Below are 21,188 nucleotides of genomic sequence, written 5' to 3'. Positions count from 1 at the left end.
ACAGATACACAGTTCTGTATAGAAAATAAACAACAAGGACCTACTGTATAGCACAGGGAGTTATATTCAATATCTTGTAATAACCTATAGTGGAGAAAATCTGAAAAAGAATATACACATGTACAACTGAATCACTTTGTTGTACACCTAAAACATGGTAAATCAGCTATATTTCAATTAAAAAAGATTGATTTCCTGATGAGTATATACATGTGTGTGCTGTAAGTGAAGCATATAATAAATGGATGGAAAAAAACTAAAAAGTTGATCCTGAGGGTTATGGAGGTTCTATTTTGCTGGAACTTCCAAATGTGATATTTCAATACAAGACATTTCCAGAAATCAGGGAGTAGCATAATGGGCTGATCAAGCGTATTGAAAAAAAAGAAAAACAAAAACAACATTTCGAATCATCTTGCCTTTAGGAACTGCCAAATATTGAAACCGTTTCCCACACATCTCTCTAAAAATCACTCCCCACTTAGCACTCAAGCCTCCAGAGAGATGCCTCTTTAGATAGACACGATGATTCAAGTGGGGAATGATATAGCATGGTGGGACCCAGAGGTGTAGTCTTGATGAGGAAGTAGAGTGCTTCTCAAAACCTAGGGGAAAAAATGCAACAAAACAACCTCCCTGCCTGTGAGCAGCAGCCCTGGGTTTTCTCTGAGGGCAGGGCTCTGGGGGTGGCAATCTGGTTGAAAGTGATTTGGGGCCTTAGAGTTTCATTGACAGAGCAAGCTTGATATTTTATGCGAGATGATGAGAGAAGGGATGGAGGAGAGGTCAAAGAGAGGGTGTTGGCAGAGGACTAAACTTCCGGAGCCATTCATCCTACTGGCACTGAGGTGTCTGGTAGGGTCAGGTCTGGATTTCATTTTTAGCTTTGTAGACCTCTCAGAAAAATAACTTACATTCACTGAGTACTATTTTATTTTGAATTTTTTTCCATCGGTATTATTTCATATCATTCTCAGAAAAGCTCTAGTGTATAGATGAAACAGATACCATTTTTCTCAGTTTGCCACTCAGTCAGGTACCGAGGCCTAGAGGTGACAGAGCATGTTAACAGTGTGGTCAGATCTCCACTCTTCCTCTCCCACTCCATCTCTTCTTTCCTTTCAGCCGTTCTACCGTTTAAGAAAGGAATTACTGATGACCAGCTGGGACCACTCACTCTGGCCCCTGGAGACCACCAGCATGTAGCTTACAGAGATTTAGGTTCCCATTTTGTTAAAGAAGGCTCTCCAAATCCCTTTGTGAATGAAAACCAAAAGAACAGAGAGGAGACGGTTTATACACAAAGTATAATTTAGTAAAATCAGCATCCCCAGGATCTTTCAATTTATCCAAGAGTAAACCGATGAAAAAATACTAAATGGAGCCAATTACAAACATAGGTATCAATAGGAACGAGTATTAATATTGCCTGGTTCTTTAGGAGGAAGAGTCCTCCACTCTCTTGCCCCCATTATTGTACCTGACAGGCAAAACCATAACCAGGGTTAAATACCACTCTTTGCCTTCTCCTCACGGGCACCCTAGTAGCTGAACATGGTGGAGAAAATCAACCATTAGGACTCACTTTAAATTTATGATCCTTCAACAATATCACACTACATTTCTCTGGTCCATTGAATTTCTCTCTCTCTCGGAGAACTACACACAACAATTCTCACTCTCAGCCGATGACCTTGCTTCACGTTTTATTGAGAGCGAGGGGAACCAGAAGATAACTTTTCGGATTCCCAGCACTGCATCCACTCACTGGCTGCATCTGTGCTCAAATACTCTGCTTTCCCTCCTGTGACTATTTGATGACTGGTCTGTGCTCCTGTCTAAGCCCAGTTCCTTTACTTATGCACTGGATCTCAGCCTTTTCACCTCGCAAGGATGTTCATCCAGAAACCCTCCTTTCATTCTCCTACTGAATCATTTTTCTCTCTTTCTACTGGATCGTTCCTATCGGCCTGCAAACATTCTATTATTTTCTCCTTCTTCCTAAAAGATTCTTTCTTGATATCACTTTCCCTCCAGCCACTGAACCATTCTTCAATTTGCACTTAGAGCAAAACTCTTTGAAAGATGTTTTTACTTCCTTTCCTGAAACAAAGCAAGGTCCTATATGAGTGAGGGAGGATTCCCCTGACACCACATGCAAAGCTACCAACATTTCCTCTCTTCATTCCCTTCTCTTTTTGCCTTCCTTCTTTTCATTTATTTATTTTTATTTATTTATTTTTATTTTTAATTTTGATGTTTGCAGTGTGCTCGTAGAGCCCTGTGTATTCAACATGCTGTTGTGACACTTCACCAGAAGGTGTCGCTATCGAACACATAATATAATGAGAGCTGAAGGTTGGAAAACGGAACCCCAATAATCAGTTCTTTGACTTTGGGATTGTGCGTGTTCAGTACTGACATTTGTTGATGAGGGTGGTGGTGAAGGATGTGATTTTGCAGCAAAACAGACCATTTGAGGAAGGGCTGAGACGTAGCATGGTGGGATGGACTCCCATTGAGCTGGGAGGTTCTCCTGAAAGGCCTGGCAGATGGGAAATACCAGTATTTAGGTGGCGGGAAGAGGATCGCAGGTCCACAGGCAGGCAACGTCCAGCAGACTGAGGAAGGTGGTCAACACCGAAGGTTTAAACTGGGATTTTAATTAAATTTCTTTAACTGCTCAATCCTGGAGCTGACCCGGCTCCCGCCACCCAGGGTAGCTGTGACAAGTTTGGAAATGTCCAAATGTACAGAAAGGGAAATTAATGAACAACATTTGATTCAAACACTGAATTCAAACATTACATTATCCTAAGAAAAAGTCAGATCTCGCTGGGGTGGAGAGCAAAACAGACCATTTGAGGAAGGGCTGAGACGTAGCATGGTGGGATGGACTCCCATTGAGCTGGGAGGTTCTCCTGAAAGGCCTGGCAGATGGGAAATACCAGTATTTAGGTGGCGGGAAGAGGATCGCAGGTCCACAGGCAGGCAACGTCCAGCAGACTGAGGAAGGTGGTCAACACCGAAGGTTTAAACTGGGATTTTAATTAAATTTCTTTAACTGCTCAATCCTGGAGCTGACCCGGCTCCCGCCACCCAGGGTAGCTGTGACAAGTTTGGAAATGTCCAAATGTACAGAAAGGGAAATTAATGAACAACATTTGATTCAAACACTGAATTCAAACATTACATTATCCTAAGAAAAAGTCAGATCTCGCTGGGGTGGAGAGGCAGCTCTGAAATACTGGGCTTTGTCCCCTTCATTTATTGTGTTAAAATTAGATGGTCTAAGCATTGCCTAAACGTGTCCACTAGTTCACGTGAAGGTCAGCCCTTCAGTCAAAAGTATCTGTTCCACTCTAGGTTCTAGGCTGGTAGGGCTCAATGTTGACAGGCAACCTGGAAACCTCCCTATTACCTCCTTATTACATCACTGAAGAGTTTCTTTTTTTCCTTCCTGTACCAATGTTGGCCTCCAATCATAGATTGCTTACAAAGTTTCCATTTCAGGGCTCAACCGTGCCTACCAGGCAGCCTCTTTCTTGGTTATGTATTCAAGGGGATCCTTACCAGCCTGTCTGGACCAATTCTCACCAGACTCTCTCCTCTAGAGGAATGTTTTCTCGCCATCTAACCCTGCAGGCTTACAACCTAGGATTACTGTACACATATAGTGACAGTAACGGACAACAGAAAAAGGAGAATGGGGCGTCTGCCGCACCATTGTGATGAGAGTGACAGCCACTGGTAAGAGCACTTAGTGAACCCATTATGTTTTCCTAAGGGAAAAAGGCTGTGATGTCCTAATGAATGAATCAACAGGAGTGGAGACAAAAGCTACTGGAATCCCTCCAGAATAAAAATCTCCATCTGAAGAACAGAACTCCACAGAGAGAAAGTGGGTAACACTCCAGGACCAAATCAATACCTGGAAGGCTTAAAAAATAAAAATTTCATCTTACATATGCTTTCCAGACCTTACCAAAAAAGAGTAAGCAGTTCTGGCCTTTTTGCAAACGCTCAGCTTTGCAAAACATCCCAGTCCCGGCCCCTCCGTTAGCGGAAGTGCTCAATTACCCACCTGAAATTTTTTTCTTCCAAAGAGCAAGGGAACTAAATGTACATTGTGCTTAACATACCTGAACACACCTCAAAAATTATGCAGTTGTACTGAACACTTGCTTAACGCTCCTCCAGAAAATTGCATGGATTTTAAGCACACTGTCTTCTGCATGATCAAGTGGAGATGACAAGAGCTCCTACGTCTTGCTTTCTCCTCTATCTTCCTACGTGTAGCTCCCAGTGAAATTCCATCCTGACAAGCCCGCTGCAAGCGAGTACGTGGTGGAAAAGAGGACCATAGAAATTAGGGAAACTTTCAGTGATTTTCTGTAATGAGATACGAAGCCAACGCAGTCTCACGATAGTCAGCCTACAGACTGATTATCGGTGATGCGAGGTGGATGCCACACCGTTGCCCTCCCTGAAGCTTTGGAAACTTGGGTGCCATGGCAGCCTTCCTTGTCTCCACACCACTACCCCCTGCTGAGGGTGAAAATCAGTGCCCCCTTCTCTCAAAGCATTAGAGCGGTTGCACTGTTTTTCTTCACATTGCAAAAATAGGTTTGGCCATTGCATTTCTATGTCAGAAGGAAAGGGTTAGGACCCTGGCAAACCATTGTAAGAAGTAAAACTTGCTATCTTCTATTCTATTATGTATTTGCATGGATACATATGTATTGGTAAGTCCATCTCACTGCACTAAAAAAAAAGAGGAAGAACTAAATCTATAGGTGGGATGCCGAGAAATTTTGCTGAGGGCGTATGCATCATGGTGAGAGGGCAGGGACCGAATGGAAGTTGAAGGGAGAAGTAGAAAAGAGAAAGGGGAACAATAGGGTCCTACTGTAGAGCACAGAGAACTATGTTCAATATCCTGGGATAAACCACAATGGAAAAGAATATGAAAAAGAATGTATATATACGTGTAACTGAATCACTTTGCTGTACAGCAGAAATTAACACAACATTGTAAATCAACTATACTTCAATGAAAAATAAATAAACAACAACAACAAAAAATACCTACCAAGTTAAAAAAAAAAGAGTTCATTAGAATTCTGGACAAGCATTAAAGATAATGGCATGAAAATATATTTCGTTGATCCAATTTTTATAAAATAATTATCTGTTCATATACATGGAAAAATCTAAAAAGATCTATAAAAATGTTAATTATAGATTTCCAATAAAGGAAAGAGAAAGGGGGTGGTTAGAAGAGTAGGATATTTCTATAAGCTGTGACTAACTGTAAAGTATATTTCTTTGGAAAACGGTGAGTGGAGTTGGTTTAGTGCTGAGGTCAGGTTGAAGTAAACAGGCATGTGAAACCGAGGTGAGAACAATTATGTTGAAGTTGCCGGCTAGCCTAGCTAAGGCTTGTTTTCAGGAGTTGACGGAGAGAAACAGTGTTTTCTCCAGCAGCTGGATGTTTTAGTACCCCTCAAATCACCCTGGGTAGGCAGATACCTTCGTATCTGTGTAGGACCAACCCTGTTAAGCCACTTTTAATCATCTCTTCCTTACATTAACCTAACTTCTACCAACCTTTTTCTGCTTCCCAATTTTTAACCCACCATGTAAATTTTGGGGGCACCATCTCCATTGGTTTCAGAATGTGGAGTTTAAATAAACACACAGGTTACGAATAAGAGAATCAGAGTGGAATTTTACAAGTTAACCTGAGATCTGCGGATGATGAGTTGTATCTCACAAATGTATGGGATGTGATAGTTTTCAGAGCATTTTTCTAGCCTGGCTTGACAGAAAGTTTGAATGATATGCAAACCAAAGGGTTTCGCTGGAACAACAGTACCAGGTCATTCACAAGCTGGAGGCAGAGTCTGTCCACCATCTGCTTGGAAGTGGGTGGGGAAGATAAGTAGCAGGAAATCACAAAGACCTACCAAGAGCCTGTAAAAAAAATCCCCCAAATTAGAAGGAAGCTAACTTCAGAAGCTGGGAGTACACTGAGGAAGTAGCAGGAGGCAGGAAGATAGATTTGCTTGTGGGACACATTGACCACTTTCCTCTGGTTCCAGCTGTGCTGCTGTCTCTCTCCCTGTGATTCCTAGGGGTGCTACGTATTTGGGGCACATTTATCTCATTAGATTCTAACATGTCTGAAGTACTCATATCAGAATCAGCTAATTTAGCCCAGCGTCTTTATTTTCTGAACCTCTTTGTTGCTGACGATTCTAATATTACAAACTATGAAACAGCTACTCTTAAGTTTTAGTGCTCTCATGTAAACCTGGTCTTGGAGTGTACTGGGAATTCTGAGTAAAGAGAATTGCATGTACAGCGTTCTTGCATATATTGCCACAAAAGAATGATACTGTAGCTGCTCAAGGACAGCAGAATTGGAACAGATTAAACAGGTTAGACAGCTATACATCTCTGCCTTTCTTATGCATGGGAAACTATCACAGTTCTTGCAGAGAAGAAAGATGAACTTCATCTTGAGTACCTGTGGGGCTGAAGTTACAGTAAGATAGCTCTGCCTTCCTGAGCCACTTCCTGAACTTGGGCAAATAATCTCGATGTGCTTCAACTTTGTAACCTACAAAGGGTATAACAATAATTCCAACACCATAGATATGGATTAATGTTTGCGTGTTATATAGTTCTGTTTTGAAGATTAAATGAGAAAATAGGGGTCACGATTTTGCAGAAGGCCTGGCACATTGTTAGCTCTTATTATGATGTGGTACCGTTTTACTTTGAGGTTTAGGGCTAGGAATAAGATAGGAATAGGATTGCCTGATTTAGCAAATAAAATATAGGACACCCAGTCAAACTTGAATTTCCAATAAACAACTATGTAAATTTTTAAATTTTTAGTATAAGTACGTCCCATGCAATATTTGGGACACATTAAATATAAATGGGCAAAATGTTTCTGTTGAAAGAGAAAGATTGTCAGACTACATTTAAAAAATTCTACTATATGCTGTTTTAACAGACACATTTAATGAAAAGACATAGGGAAGTTGAAATTAAAAGGATGGAAAAAAGTTAAATTATGCAAACACTAATCAAAGGAAAGTTGGTATAGCTATATTAATATCTAATGAGGTCAGAGGTCTTCTGTTAAATGTTCCATAACCAGCTCTTAGTGTTGGATGAGAAGGCCTGATTTGCAACGTTTGCCAATTTTTCTGTGTTATAACTCTCCCATGGCTGATTTCAAGCCATCGATGTGCTATTACTGAACACAGAGTTGGGAAGAGATGTGAGCAACTGGCTCCTGTAAGTCAGTATGGGCCAGTTCCAGCACATCAGTGGACAAATTTCCTTATTTGGCTGAAAGCATTACAAAGATGATGATAGTCACATCATAATGGTAAAAATTTAAAAGTCATCAGAAAGATGTAACAAGTTATAATTTTACGTACTTAATAATATTACCTTAAAATATATAAAGCAAACTTTGACAGAACAATAAAGAAAGTAAAATCAACAATAATAGCAGGTGGATTTTAAGAGATCTTTCTTGGTAACTGATAGAACAAGCAGAAAAAAATCGATAAAGATACAGAGGATTGAAAACATAACTAAAATTGACTTAATGAACATATATAGAACATTATAAAACAAAAATATAATATAGTATATATTTATATTATATATAAAATATACTTTATTTTCAAGCACAGGGAGAACATACAAATATTGACTGTATATTGGACTATAATGCACGTACATTATGTTCTCAGACCAGCAAAGAAGTAAGCTAAAAATCCGTTTTAAAAAACAACTGGAAAATTCCCTATATGTTTGGAAATCGAAAAAAAAAACTTACAAATAACCCATAAGTCAGTGAAGAAATCATGCTGGTTTTTAGAAATATCTTTATCAAATGATAAACTTTTACATAATAAAACTTGTGGGATATAGCTAAATCAGCACTTGAAAGGTAAATTTATCTCATTAAAATGCCTATTTTAGAAAAAGAAAAAAGCTAAATATTAATGAGCTAAGCATCTATCTCAAGAGGTTAACAAAAGAAAAAAAATAAAAGAAAATACAAGAAAAGAAGATGAGTAGAGATTAATAAGATATAAAAGAGAAGATAACATAAAAGAGAAGAAAAAGACATATAAAAGCCAAAAACTTTTCCTTTGAAAATACTAATAACAGAAACAAAAAACATAAGAAGGAGAAGATACACTTAATTACTATCAGGATTGAAAAGGGGGACATCATTATATTTTCTATAGACATGAAAAACTTAACAAGAGGGTATGAATAATGTTTTGTCAATAAATTTGAAATTTTATATGAAATGGATACATTCTAGAAATATACAACTTACCAAAATGGATATAAGAAGAGATAGGAAACCTAATTATTATCACCTTTAAAAAATTGACTCAGTAGTCAAATATCCTTTCATAAATATAACTCTTTAGCTTCATCAGAGAGTTCTATCAAATATTCATAGAAAAAATAACTTTATTTTCATACAAACTCGTACAAAACCTGACAAGGAAACTATGTGAAAAAAATCATAGTCCAATCTTGCTTATGAATATTAATGTAACAATTTGAAATAAAATATTAGCAAATGGAATCCAGCAGCGTGTGAAAAAAGGTCATGACCAAGTTGGAGTTATCTCAGGAATGTAGGGTTAGTTTAATATTTGAAAATTTGTAAAGATAATTTTTCACATTAATGAATTAAAAGAGAAAAACCATTTGGTAATCTTAATGGAAATAGAAGAAATACACAATACATTTCTATATTTATCCATGATTAAAACTCTTAGGAATAGCAAGGAACTTTTTTTCACAAACTAATATAGGGAATTTTCAAAAACAAAACAAACACAAAATCTAAAACAAACATCATACTTAACGGTGAACTATGAAAGAATTCTCTTCAAGATCGGTAACAAGGAAAGGATGCATGCAATCAGCATTTTTCTTTAACATCATACTGGCTGGCCTATGAAGGGCAGTAAGAAAATATAGAGAAAGAAAAAATACAAAGACTGAATAGAAAGAACTCAAATTCTCTTTATTCACAAATGATAATGGAGAAAACTCCAAAGAATTGCTAGTGAATTTTCAGAATAGAGATTGTTCAGCAAAGCTCTGGAATATAAAACCAATTACTTTTTTACATAGAAATGTAATAAGGTAAGGCCAGACACTATCAAACTCTTAGAGGAAAACATAGGCAGAACACTCTATGACATAAATCACAACAAGATCCTTTTTGACCCACCTCCGAGAGAAATGGAAATAAAAACAAAAATAAACAAATGGGACCTAATAAAACTTAAAATCTTTTGTATGGCAAAGGAAACCATAAACGAGACCAAAAGACAACCCTCAGAATGGGAGAAGATATTTGCAAATGAAGCAACTGACAAAGGATTGTTCTCCAAAATTTACAAGCAGCTTATGCAGCTCAATATCAAAAAATTAAATAACTCAGTGCAAAAATGGGCCGAAGACTTAAACAGACATTTCTCCATAGAAGATATACAGATTGCCAACAAACACATGAAAGGATGCTCAACATCACTAATCATTAGAGAAATGCAAATCAAAACTGCAATGAGGTAGCACCTCACACCAGTCAGAATGGCCATCATCAAAAAATTTACAAACAATAAATGTTGGAGAGGGTGTGGAGAAAAGAGAACCCTCTTGCACTGTTGGTGGGAATGTAAATTGATACAGCCACTATGGAGAACAGTATGGAGGTTCCTTAAAAAACTAAAAATAGAACTGCCATGCAACCCAGCAATCCCACTACTGGGCATATACCCTGAGAAATCCATAATTCAAAAAGAGTCATGTACCCCAATGTTCATTGCGGCTGTATTTACAATAGCCAGGACATGGAAGCAACCTAAGTGTCCATTGACAGATGAATGGATAAAGAAGATGCGGCACGTATATACAATGGAATATAACTCAGCCATAAAAAGAAACGAAATTGAGTTATTTGTAGTGAGGTGAATGGACCTAGTGTCTGTCATACAGAGTGAAGTAAGTCAGAAAGAGAAGAACAAATTCCATATGCTAACACATATATATGGAATCTAAGAAAAAAGAAAAAAATGGTTCTGATGAACCTAATGGCAGGACAGGAATAAAGACACAGATGTAGAGATTGGACTTGAGGACACAGGGAGGTGGAAGGGTAAGCTGAGACGAAGTGGGAGAGTAGCATTGACATATATACACTACCAAATGTAAAATAGATAGCTAGTGGAAAGCAGCCACATTGCACGGGGAGATCAGCTCAGTGCTTTGTGACCACTTAGAGGGGTGGGATAGGGAGGGTGGGAGGGAGACGCAAGAGGGAGGAGATATGGGGATATATGTAATGTATAGCGGATTCACTTTGTTATACAGCAGAAACTAACACAACATTGTAAAGCAACTATACTCCAATAAAGATGTTTAAAAAATGTAATAAGGATGCCATTTACATGATCACAATTAATATCAAGTGGCTAGGGATAAGTCCATGATGTGGAGCCCTTTAAAAAGTCATTATGCAACTTAATTGTAAGGTACTAATAAAAGGAGAGACAATCCATGTTCTTGGTAGAAAGACTTAATGCTCTAAAGGTGTCAATTTCCCCCAAATTCATCAATGGATCCAACGCAATTCCAGTTCAACCTCCATAGGGTTTTTGTGGAACTTGGTGAGCTAATTTTAGAATGTATTAGGGAAGAGTGGAGAGTCAAGAATAGCTTAGACACTCCTGTAGAAAGAGAACTAAGCCAGGGAAACATGGGTACAAGATTTCAAGATTATTATAAATTTGAAATAATTGAAGCAATGTGGTGTTAGCTCAGGGATAAAAAAAATGAACAACCCCATGTCCATGGCAGAAGAGGCATCACAGAGCAGAGAGAAAAGGAGAAACTATTCATTGAGTGGTGCTAAAACAATTGATTATCAGTATTTAAAAAAAAAAGAAATTGTTTTCCTGCTTCACACACACATACACACAATAAATTATCGTGAATTAAGTATGAAAAACAAAACGTCTTTTATAAGATAATATAGGAGAATATGAAGTTACTAAGGCTAATTCAACAACACTGAAATTAAGAATGTGTGCTCATCAAAGGCTATACCATTAAGACAGTAAGAAGGCAAGGCTACAAACTGACAGAAGGTTTTTGAACATAATTGCAAAAGGGCTGGTGTCTGTAACGTAAAAGGAACAGCTCCAAATCAGTGAGAAAAGACATATATCTCAATGAAAAAATTGGTCAAAATACTTGTTCAAGGATTTTCTAGAAGAAGCACACAAGACCCAAAAGTACAGGAAAAGATACTTAACTTTGTTAGTAATCAGAGAAATGCAAATTAAAACCACATTGAGACACTATTTCACCCCCAATGCAGAGTGACAAAACACAAAAAGTCAGGCAATAACAAGTGTACATGAGGGTTTGGAACAAAAGGGATTCTCACTCTGAATGGCACAGACACTTAGGGAGACAGTTCGGTTCACCTGGTAAAACTGAAAACATGCATTCCTCGTGACACAGTGATTTCTCTCCTATTCAGAAGAGAGAGAGAGAAAGAGAGAGCTAGATGCTGGAGAGATTCCTGGAGAGCACCGGGGAACAATTGGGAATGTCTGTACCAGTGTTGTATGTAATGCAAAGTCCACCAACAGAAGAATGAATACACGGTGTATCCATACCAGGCAGCGGTATGTCCCAGACGTCTCTCAAGCATCATCTCAGGCCCACTTAGCCTCACCTGTCTCTCAGACCAGCTCTTCATAAGCTCTGACTCATTATGGGAGACACAAGCCCACAGTTCCTTGCCTCTTGCTGTGTCACGGTGTCTGTTTCTCCTGCCCCAAGATTTTCTGTTGCTGCAGAGGTGTGAGAAGCACCAAGACCCACCTGTGGTCCATGGACGGGTGCACTGGCAGGGAAGTTAATGTCCTTTGAGGTGAACTTTTATTTATTTTTTTTATTTTTATTTTTTTGCGGTACGCGGGCCTCTCACTGTTGTGGCCTCTCCCGTTGCGGAGCAACAGGCTCCGGACGCGCAGGCTCAGCGGCCATGGCTCACGGGCCCAGCCGCTCCGCGGCACGTGGGATCCTCCCGGACCGGGGCACGAACCCGTGTCCCCTGCATCGGCAGGCGGACTCTCAACCACTGCGCTACCAGGGAAGCCCAAGGTGAACTTTTGAGGAGATCTCTTATGAATTTTTCTCCACTTACCCCTAGGCTCCCAACCTCACGGACAATCTGGAGATCCTGTAGTCTCTAAAGATGGTCCCTTAATATCAGCAGTTGGTTGACTTGACACCAAGTGCCAGCCAGTTTGGTGAGGCATCTTTATGTTGGTTTTCCCTCTTTCACTGCTTCATCCCTCATTTTCTTCTCCTCCTGTTTCCCTGAAAATGCACTCCCTAATGAAGAGTAGCAGGTAAACTCTTGCCTCAGGGTCTGATGTATGCAACAGTGTGGGTGACTCTTAAAAATATAATGTTGACCCAAAGGACTAAGTCATAGGAGAACACATACAACATGAGATTACTTACATAAATACACAAGCAAAATGAAGAAATATTAATATACTATTTAGAGAATACATCTATAGTTGGAAACACTAATGTTAAGCAATGACATGATTAACACAAGATTCATGACGGTAAAGGGGACGAGATCCTGGCAGAGCAGACAGGGGACTTCTAAGATACTATTAATGTTTTATTATTTAACCCGGGAAGCGAGCATGTTATTATTATTCTCTAAATACCACATATATGTTTTGTACACTCTTGGTGTATATTTCCCAAGTAAGGAGATCTGCAGAAAGCAATGTGTCTAGCCATGGCATGGACTCATGTAGGCTCTACAAGTAAGGCTGGAAAGGAAGGTAGGGGCAGATTGTAAGGACACTCAAATGAAATGATTGGACTTGATTCTGAAGGCATCGGGGAGACTTTGGAAGTTCTTCTCTTTCCTTGGCTTTTGGCTTAGTTTCCTTTAATCCTTTTCCTAGGGGAGCAGTTATGAAAATAGATGTGGGCCATGGTGAGTGAGGGGTCTAAAGGTGGCTGGATGGAGAAACCCAAGTTGGAATGAAAGAAGATGCCTTTATAAAGGTACGCAGAAAGACACAGTTTCCTCAAGAATGGCTGAATGTAAATGGGAGAATATTTATCTACTGAATACAACCGTATGCTTAGAAGTATTTATCATGGTTCTGTAGCTCTTTCATATTCTTCCCACATTCACTGTGGCCAGAACAGAGGGACAGCAGTGGGAGTACATTCTCAATAAATAATCATAATGATGCACGCTGTAGGTCAGATCTGACAGTGGCATTTCCATATATGAATTCTCATTATCACGGTATCAACTCTCTGTAGGATAAGCTTCAGCATGCAGATTGCCTTGGAACCAGAGCAAAAAGTACACTCCCTCCCTTATTAAAATGGTTCCATCTGACATGGTGCTCTTGATTAGTGAGGCTAAAATCCCAGTGAAACTGTTTCTCAGTCTCAAAACAGGGAACTCAGACCCAATGGTTGCTGAAAACCAGACTTTTACTATGGTCATTTCCAAATACCTACTGAATTATATATAATATAAACCTAGAGACTATTATGAAAAACAAACTGGTTTTTTGGTTTGCCTCAAACGGATTATTTTAAAACGGCATAAGATCTGTGAACGTGGCTGAGGCACCAGAGGTATACAGGATCTGAATATGCATACGGGATTAGCATGCAAATCTGGTTGATATTTAAAGTGGTGGCTCGCTCATGATTGATGGCAATGGCCACGAAAGCAATAGGTCCTGTCAACGCTGCCTAATTAGCTCACACATATAATAGTCCTTCAGTGTGATCAGCAAAATAAGCCTGAAAGGGTCACAAGGCAGCAATCGTTTTTTCTTTTTAAAGCATATAATCTAATAAATGGTCTGAGCGAGGTGTGCTGCCGTGGTTTGTTCAATTGGACATAAAGTGTCTTCAATTTACATGACTGATTTTAAGGACATCTTTTCAGGTATAATTGAAGAAAAATATCTGCCTTCAACCTTTTGAATTACACCGTTCTGAGACCGTAGCAGAGATGATAAAATATAGGAGCTGCAAAGTTAATGTGACTGTCATTGGGCGGCTATCTCAGGTATATAAATGAAGGCTTTGTTCTCTGTTCATGGAGCCGCAATGAGGAAAAATAACTTCCTGGGTAATTTTATGAAACGAGAACATATCTCAGTAGTAAAGAATTAGCAAGAACTGGAGTGTCTTCAAATGCAAATTTCCTGACATTTCACAGTTACTAAAATAAATTACCCTACCTTGGTGAGCTAATAATAACTTAGTTAAGGTTTCATTTAGTATAACCAAATATAATGCAAAAAGCCCATACTCTGATAAACACCATTTCCATTTTAGGGTTTGCTAAGGGTGGCTTTTCTCTCTTCTCTTTCTCCCACACCTCAGAATGTCACAAAGCAATTAGATGAACTTGTTTATGCGAAATGGAAAGGTAAGCGAATAAAGCAGTGCAGTACACGTAGGATATAACTGGCATCCACATTATGAAAACCGAAGAGAGGTGCTTGTATATTGATGAAGTAATTGTTCTTTGAAACTATTGAACTGTCCTTTATTGCACTAAACGATTTATTTAATGAATGCTTTGAAATCGAAACCATTTCATTTTTATGTATCAATGGAAAAATTACATTTGAAATCTGCAAAGCTTAAAGGAAACCTTTTGAAATATCGGCATATCTCTGAATCTGTTAATATTCTGTGTTGGGTACAGCAAACACTCCACTTGTGGAATCAAATTGGGAAAAATTACCTACCGGCATAGGAAAACTTTTGAGAAGAAATTTGGCAATATGAATCAAATACCATGCATAAACTGTTTATATTGCTTTGACCCAATAATTTTACTTTAGTGAATTCATCCTAGGAATCTTAAATACTGAGAGAGCTTATGTGCAAAGATATTCATTGCAATGAATATTTTAATATCATAATAACAAAACAATTAGAAATGATTCTTTCTCTTTCGTTGAGTATTTAGATAAAGCAAATCATGATATCAACTGAAAGGAACATTATGCAGCCAATAAAATGATGCTTGTCAAAGCAAGATAGCAATGTAGACCATTCATCTGATGCAAAAGATGTGCAAAAAGCCTCATATAAAATTGTGTGTGCAGTAGAACTGCAATCATGGAAAGATTGAATAAGCATAGAAAAAAGACAGAGGGAACACATGAAGGTGTCAGCATAGGTTGTGTTTGGATAGGTGTACTATGGGTAATTTTCCATATCTTTCGATTTTTCAAATAATCTATAACTTTTTAAAAAGAAATTCTTGACTTTAAATACCCAGTTTTTATGCTCAACAGCTAGTTGTATTGAGTTGAACTCTTCTGTCTTCCAAAAGCATTTTCTATGTAAATACACTCGTAATGGTTAATTAGTCACAAATGGGAAGCCAGTCTGGCTGAAGTACATAAACTCTAATTACCCGTGGACCTCACTAATTAAAGATTAACAGAAATTCACAGATCTGAGGTTCTTATGGAATAAAAAGCCCCAAACAAGTAACCATGTAAAGGTTTTTTATTATGCAGTTATAATAGTTTGTTTCATAGATATTGGCATATAGCAAATTGTAGTTTTTTGGTGAGCTTCTTTCATTTAACTTTCTGTATGTAATTATGCTATTTGTAATTGTAATAGCTGATACATAATATATGAAAATAGAGAAAATAGCTAAATTAGTTAATTAATTAAACAAAACCAAAGCTGATTTGACCGGTCAAGTTTCGGAGACTGACAAATTGGTGTGCTTCAGCAGATTAAGCTCAGAATATACCGGAATCCCATCATTTGTTTATAATTAAAATGTTTTTATAAATGTAAACATTTATATATAATTGACAAATTGAAAGGCAAGTAAGTAAACTTTTTCTCCATCCATTATCATTTATAGGTAGCAAAACATAAAGGGAATTTTCATATAATCTTTTCCAGAAATTTTCTTCTCTCTCCAGATGCAACCACTAAAATGTTACATATAAAATAACTGACAGGTCTGTTATTTTTGTGACTTAACAAATGCAATCAACAATGTGTTCTACTTTTCTATGGGCACTTTAAAACCAATGCTTCAATTAAAAGGTTGATTGTCCAAAGCTACGTCATCCTTAAAGAAGAACTGAACATTATTGATTTCGAATGTCTTAAAACATTATGTTATAATGGTCAACCTTATACTTAAAAAAAAGTGAAGCTTTCTTCAACAAGTTATTTTTAGTACATTATTTTTCTTAAATATTCCTGCTTTGTGGCTTGCTTTAATTTTAGATTCACTTGAAGATTTGCTGTAAAAACTTGCAGTGCTTGTTCTTTTATGCATACAACTTTACAAGCAACCGAGTTTCTGATTTGGTCTCCATCATGGACTCTGAAGATGAAGAACACTTGCTATTTTCTAAGGGAAAATAACTAATGATTTAACTATGAGAGGGTATGGAATACATTTTTTGTTTGATCATAATTGACAAAGTATTTCATTTTTTTCATGGACCTACTAATTTTATTGACATTAATGTTATGAATGTGTATTCAATGTTTTATAAGAGTAAATAGGATGCATTCATCTCTCCTATTTTATTAACATAAATTGCACTTAAGATGCAAATATAAAATATATATAAAAACACATATATTATGCAAATATAAAATAAATATTCAGCAAGTGAAAACCATTTCTGACAATCATTCAATCATCAGTCAATATTTATTCAAGGCCTACCATATACGAGCCCTCTGAGATACAGGGGTGACTTTCTTGATTTTGAATGTTCAACTCTGTAAATAGATTTTATATATAAGCAATTAAAAAATAAACAAATATTTAAATAACTTACCTTTGATTCCTTGAACTTGGAGAAAAATCCAAAGAACAAAAATAACCCTTCTAGTTTCCAAATACATTCTGGCTTTTGTGCATTGGTATTTCTGGTAACAATCACAGAACAGTCCCAAGTCTCATTAAAAAAATAAAATGACAGAAATATGAAAAATAGTGAAATATTGATATTAGCTGAGTGAGGATAACCTTCCTGGTTTACCTTTATGAGGGCTAATTTATGAAGAACATGAGGCAGTGCCTGCTTCTGGAATAATCTCCTTATCTTTCCCTTAGGTGTAATCTCTGCTTAAGGACCAGCTGGAGGAAACTTTATCTCATTAACCTTCTGGAGGAGCATTTGTCAGCCCAGCTAGGGGACCCTGAATGCCATTATAAACAAGTGTCTACAGACAGAAGGAATGCTTTTCTTCTTTAGTTATTCACCTGTTACAGGGACACAGAGAACCAGGGGAAGTCCGGCCAAATGCAGAAGGCTGACAGTCAGGGTCAAATATTTTCCAAAATGACATGTGCAAGGAACGTCCACTGAAAGAACTTAATTGCCACCCCTGGAAGTCTGTGGTTAGTTGATGTGTCTGTCTCCAGAGGTAGCAAAGCTGTCTCCATTCTCATAGAGATGGCCTGCTTTGTATATTGCTTTCTTTCTGGCATTACACACAGATGACCTTTCTGGTTTAAGTCTGGTTTACATTTGTAAAATTTGTTATTCATGCATAGAGTGTATAGAGTCAAACAGTTCTACAAGGTTTGTGAAAGATAATGGTGCCATACCTCCCTCCGTTCAAAGGCAACCACTTTTAATTCCTTAAGCTAATTCTTCTAGTAGCCTCATTTGCACCTCTAAACAGTATGCTTCTATTACTATTTTTTTGTTTTTCACTTTCAGGCGTTATCAAATGATGAATATTAAGAATATCTTCTCCCCCTACCCCACACAAACCCTCCCCACACCCGTGAACGTGTACTAGTCCCATCCTTCCATCTGCCTCAGTTTTATTGTATTTTCAGTTTATCGAAAGTTCAATCTTATATTATTGTGACTGTATACATGCTACATATAGCTGAGTGTGGAATATACTGTCATTACTAACATGCATTGAACTCTTATGTTGTGATAGACACTGTTCTAGAGATTTCTGTAGATTACCCATATATTCCTCAGTATACCATTATGAGGTAAGTACTCTTGTCTCTGTTTTATATTTGAGGAAACTAAGGTATATGTGGCAGAGCCAGGTTTTGAACCCAGGAGCCTATGCTCTTAACCAGTAACCTCTAATGACTTTTGCAATTATCTCATTTTTTCCCCTAAGTTTCCTACATACAAAACAATCAGTTAATCCCAAATGTTACCCCAGATGTGTCAATTTCCTCCGCATAATGGTCAGTCACCTCAGATTGTCCATGTTTCCTAGAGCTTTCTAACCTCCTCCAGGCTGTAGTGTTCCATTTCTTGTTATCGTTCACAGCAGTAATCTGGGGATCTCCTTTCACAAGCATCCTGGGGATTCCTTCACCTCTCTCGTTTTCCGAACCCCAGGTTGCCTTCTTTCTTAACCTAATCTCTTGTTTTTGCAGAGCACATGCTCTGGTAGATTATTGAAAGAAAGTTCACAGTAGATAAATTTGAGGTCTTATATGTTTGAACATGGCTTCCATCTATCCTGATACTTGACTGATAGTTTGGCCAGTGCTACAGACGAAATGTTTCTGTCCTCCCAAAATTCATGTGCTGAAAACTAACCCTAATGTGATGGTATTTGGAAGTGGGGTCTTTGGGAGATGATTGGGTCAGAAGGTGAAGCCCTCATGAATGGGATTAGTGCCCTAGAAAAGAGACCCCCTCTTGCTCCTTATGCCACATGAGGACACAGCAGCAAGACTGCTTTCGGTGAACCAGCAAGCAGGCTCTCATCAGACACTGAATATGTCTGCCCCTTGACCTTGAACTTCCCAGCCTCCAGAACTGTCAGAAATAAATTTCTGTTGTTTATAAGACACTCAGTCTATACTACTCTGTTATAGCAGCCCCAAAGAACTAAGACAACTGGATACAGAATTCTAGGTTGGAAATAACATCTACTTAGAATATTGAAGACATTAATTAATCCATCCATCATCTTCTAGCTTCCTGTGCTACTAAAATCTGAATTGTTCTTGATTCTATTTTTGTTTTGTTTTTGTTTTTTGCGGTACGCGGGTCTCTTACTGCTGTGGCCTCTCCCATTGCGGAGCACAGGCTGCGGACGCGCAGGCCCAGCGGTCATGGCTCACGGGCCCAGCCGCTCCGCGGCACATGGGATCCTCCCAGACCGGGGCACGAACCTGCATCCGCTGCATTGGCAGGCGGACTCTCAACCACTGCGCCACCAGGGAAGCCCTGTTCTTGATTCTTTGCATGGGATCTTTTACTCTCCCGAAACTTCTAGAATCTTTTCTTTGTCTGCAGTGTTCTGATATTGCATGATAATCTATCTGGTTGTGGGTCTCTTTTAATCCATTGTGTGGGGCACTTAGAGGACCTTTAATCTAGGTATTCATGTCGTTTAGTTATTGAAAACCTCTTTTAGGGATCTGATTTCCATATTTTAATTTCTATATTTTCTCTTTCTAGAATCCATATTATTTGGGTGGCAGCATTCTTGAACTGGTTCTTTTTTTTTTTCACTTTGCAAATGTTTATTGACAGAATGATTGAGTTAGTAAGTTGTGGTATAGTCACACAGTGGAATATATTATTCTTTTCGTTTTAGGGCAAGGAAATATTTAGGATAAAAATTCAGCAAAGTTATTTCTTCTGCAGGTAGGGAAGGGAAGAGGGTTGGGATAAGGAAGAATATATGAGTATCTTTAGTTTAGGTAATTCTCATTCTTACGATGGGTAATGCGTTTGTGTGTAATTTAACATACTTCATAACATATAGGTATATATTTATATTTGAAATATATTTAAAATACCTGGAGGCAGATTTACTTCTGTTTAATTTGCATTGCTGGTACATGGGTGCTTATTATATACTTTACATGTTTCCTATTGTTTGAATATGAATAATAAAAATGCCTAGAAAAAAACCTTCACTGTACTTACATATCTATCTTCATTGAGAAAGCATTTTTCCTATGTTTTACTTTAAATTTATTCCTAATTTTATAATTGTGAAATTAGAACCACCTTTCTCTAGAAGTTTATTTGTGTATTTTGAAACAATGTCTGATGCAGATGTAGAGTCTCATTTGATAAAGCCCAGCTGTTCGTTTGATTAAAATTTCCTACAGAGTCTGGCAAATGGATTTATTCAGCTTATGATCGGATATGTCCAATTAAGATGAATGAATGGCTTCGACAGTTTTGACCCTCTTTCCTTGAACCAGAATTTGGCTACTTATGATATTTGCTGGTTAAGATTAACTTGGGTCGTATTGAACAAGTGTAACCCTCCTTCAGCGGGATGATTTTTTAGATATTGGGAGCCTATATTTGACAGCCCCCAAATCTTATTTTCCTCAGTGAAATATTGCTGTTCCTCCCATTGTTCTTACTTGCCCTGATTAATTTTTCTGATGGCAGTTGTTTTTCTACACTCCTTTTTCCTCCATACTTGTACTCTTTGGAATTTTGAATCTAGTTGCAAGAGAGATGATTAGAAGGTGATTAATGTTCTGTTCTTGGCCGTCCCTGAACTGTGGTATTGGGAAAACTCATTAACCCTCAGTTTCCTCATCTGTAAACAGGGTATAATAGTTACTTCGGGTTTTTTATTTTTAACATCTTTATTGGTGTATAATTGCTTTACAATGGTGTGTTAGTTTCTGCTTTATAACAAAGTGAATCAGTTATACATATACATATGTTCCCATATCTCTTCCCTCTTGCGTCTCCCTCCCTCCCACCCTCCCTATCCCACCCCTCTAAGTGGTCACAAAGCACCGAGCTGATCTCCCTGTGCTATGCGGCTGCTTCCCACTAGCTATCTACCTGACGCTTGGTAGTGTATGTATGTCCATGCCTCTCTCTCGCTTTGTCACAGCTTACCCTTCCCCCTCCCCATATCCTCAAGTCCATTCTCTAGTAGGTCTGTGTCTTAATTCCTGTCTTACCCCTAGGTTCTTCATGACATCTTTTTTTCTTAAATTCCATATATATGTGTTAGCATATGGTATTTGTTTTTCTCTTTCTGACTTACTTCACTCTGTATGACAG

General features: G+C 38.0%; 1 protein-coding gene across 2 annotated transcripts in view; it reads right to left on the bottom strand.

The window, feature by feature from the left end:
• The window catches only part of IMPG1 (interphotoreceptor matrix proteoglycan 1), a 90,668-nt gene extending 73,619 nt beyond the window's left edge, over positions 1-17,049 (bottom strand). For both annotated transcript variants that reach the window (XM_032651512.1, XM_032651513.1), the window contains exon 1: positions 16,983-17,049. In XM_032651512.1, the coding sequence (XP_032507403.1) occupies positions 16,983-17,049 (67 nt within the window). The remainder of the gene's footprint in view (positions 1-16,982) is intronic.
• Positions 17,050-21,188: the final 4,139 nt, after the last annotated feature.

The sequence above is a fragment of the Phocoena sinus genome, chromosome 12 (assembly GCF_008692025.1).
Source record: "Phocoena sinus isolate mPhoSin1 chromosome 12, mPhoSin1.pri, whole genome shotgun sequence".
Classification (NCBI taxonomy): Eukaryota; Metazoa; Chordata; class Mammalia; order Artiodactyla; family Phocoenidae; genus Phocoena; species Phocoena sinus.
This window is presented reverse-complemented; position numbering and strand designations above follow the sequence as displayed.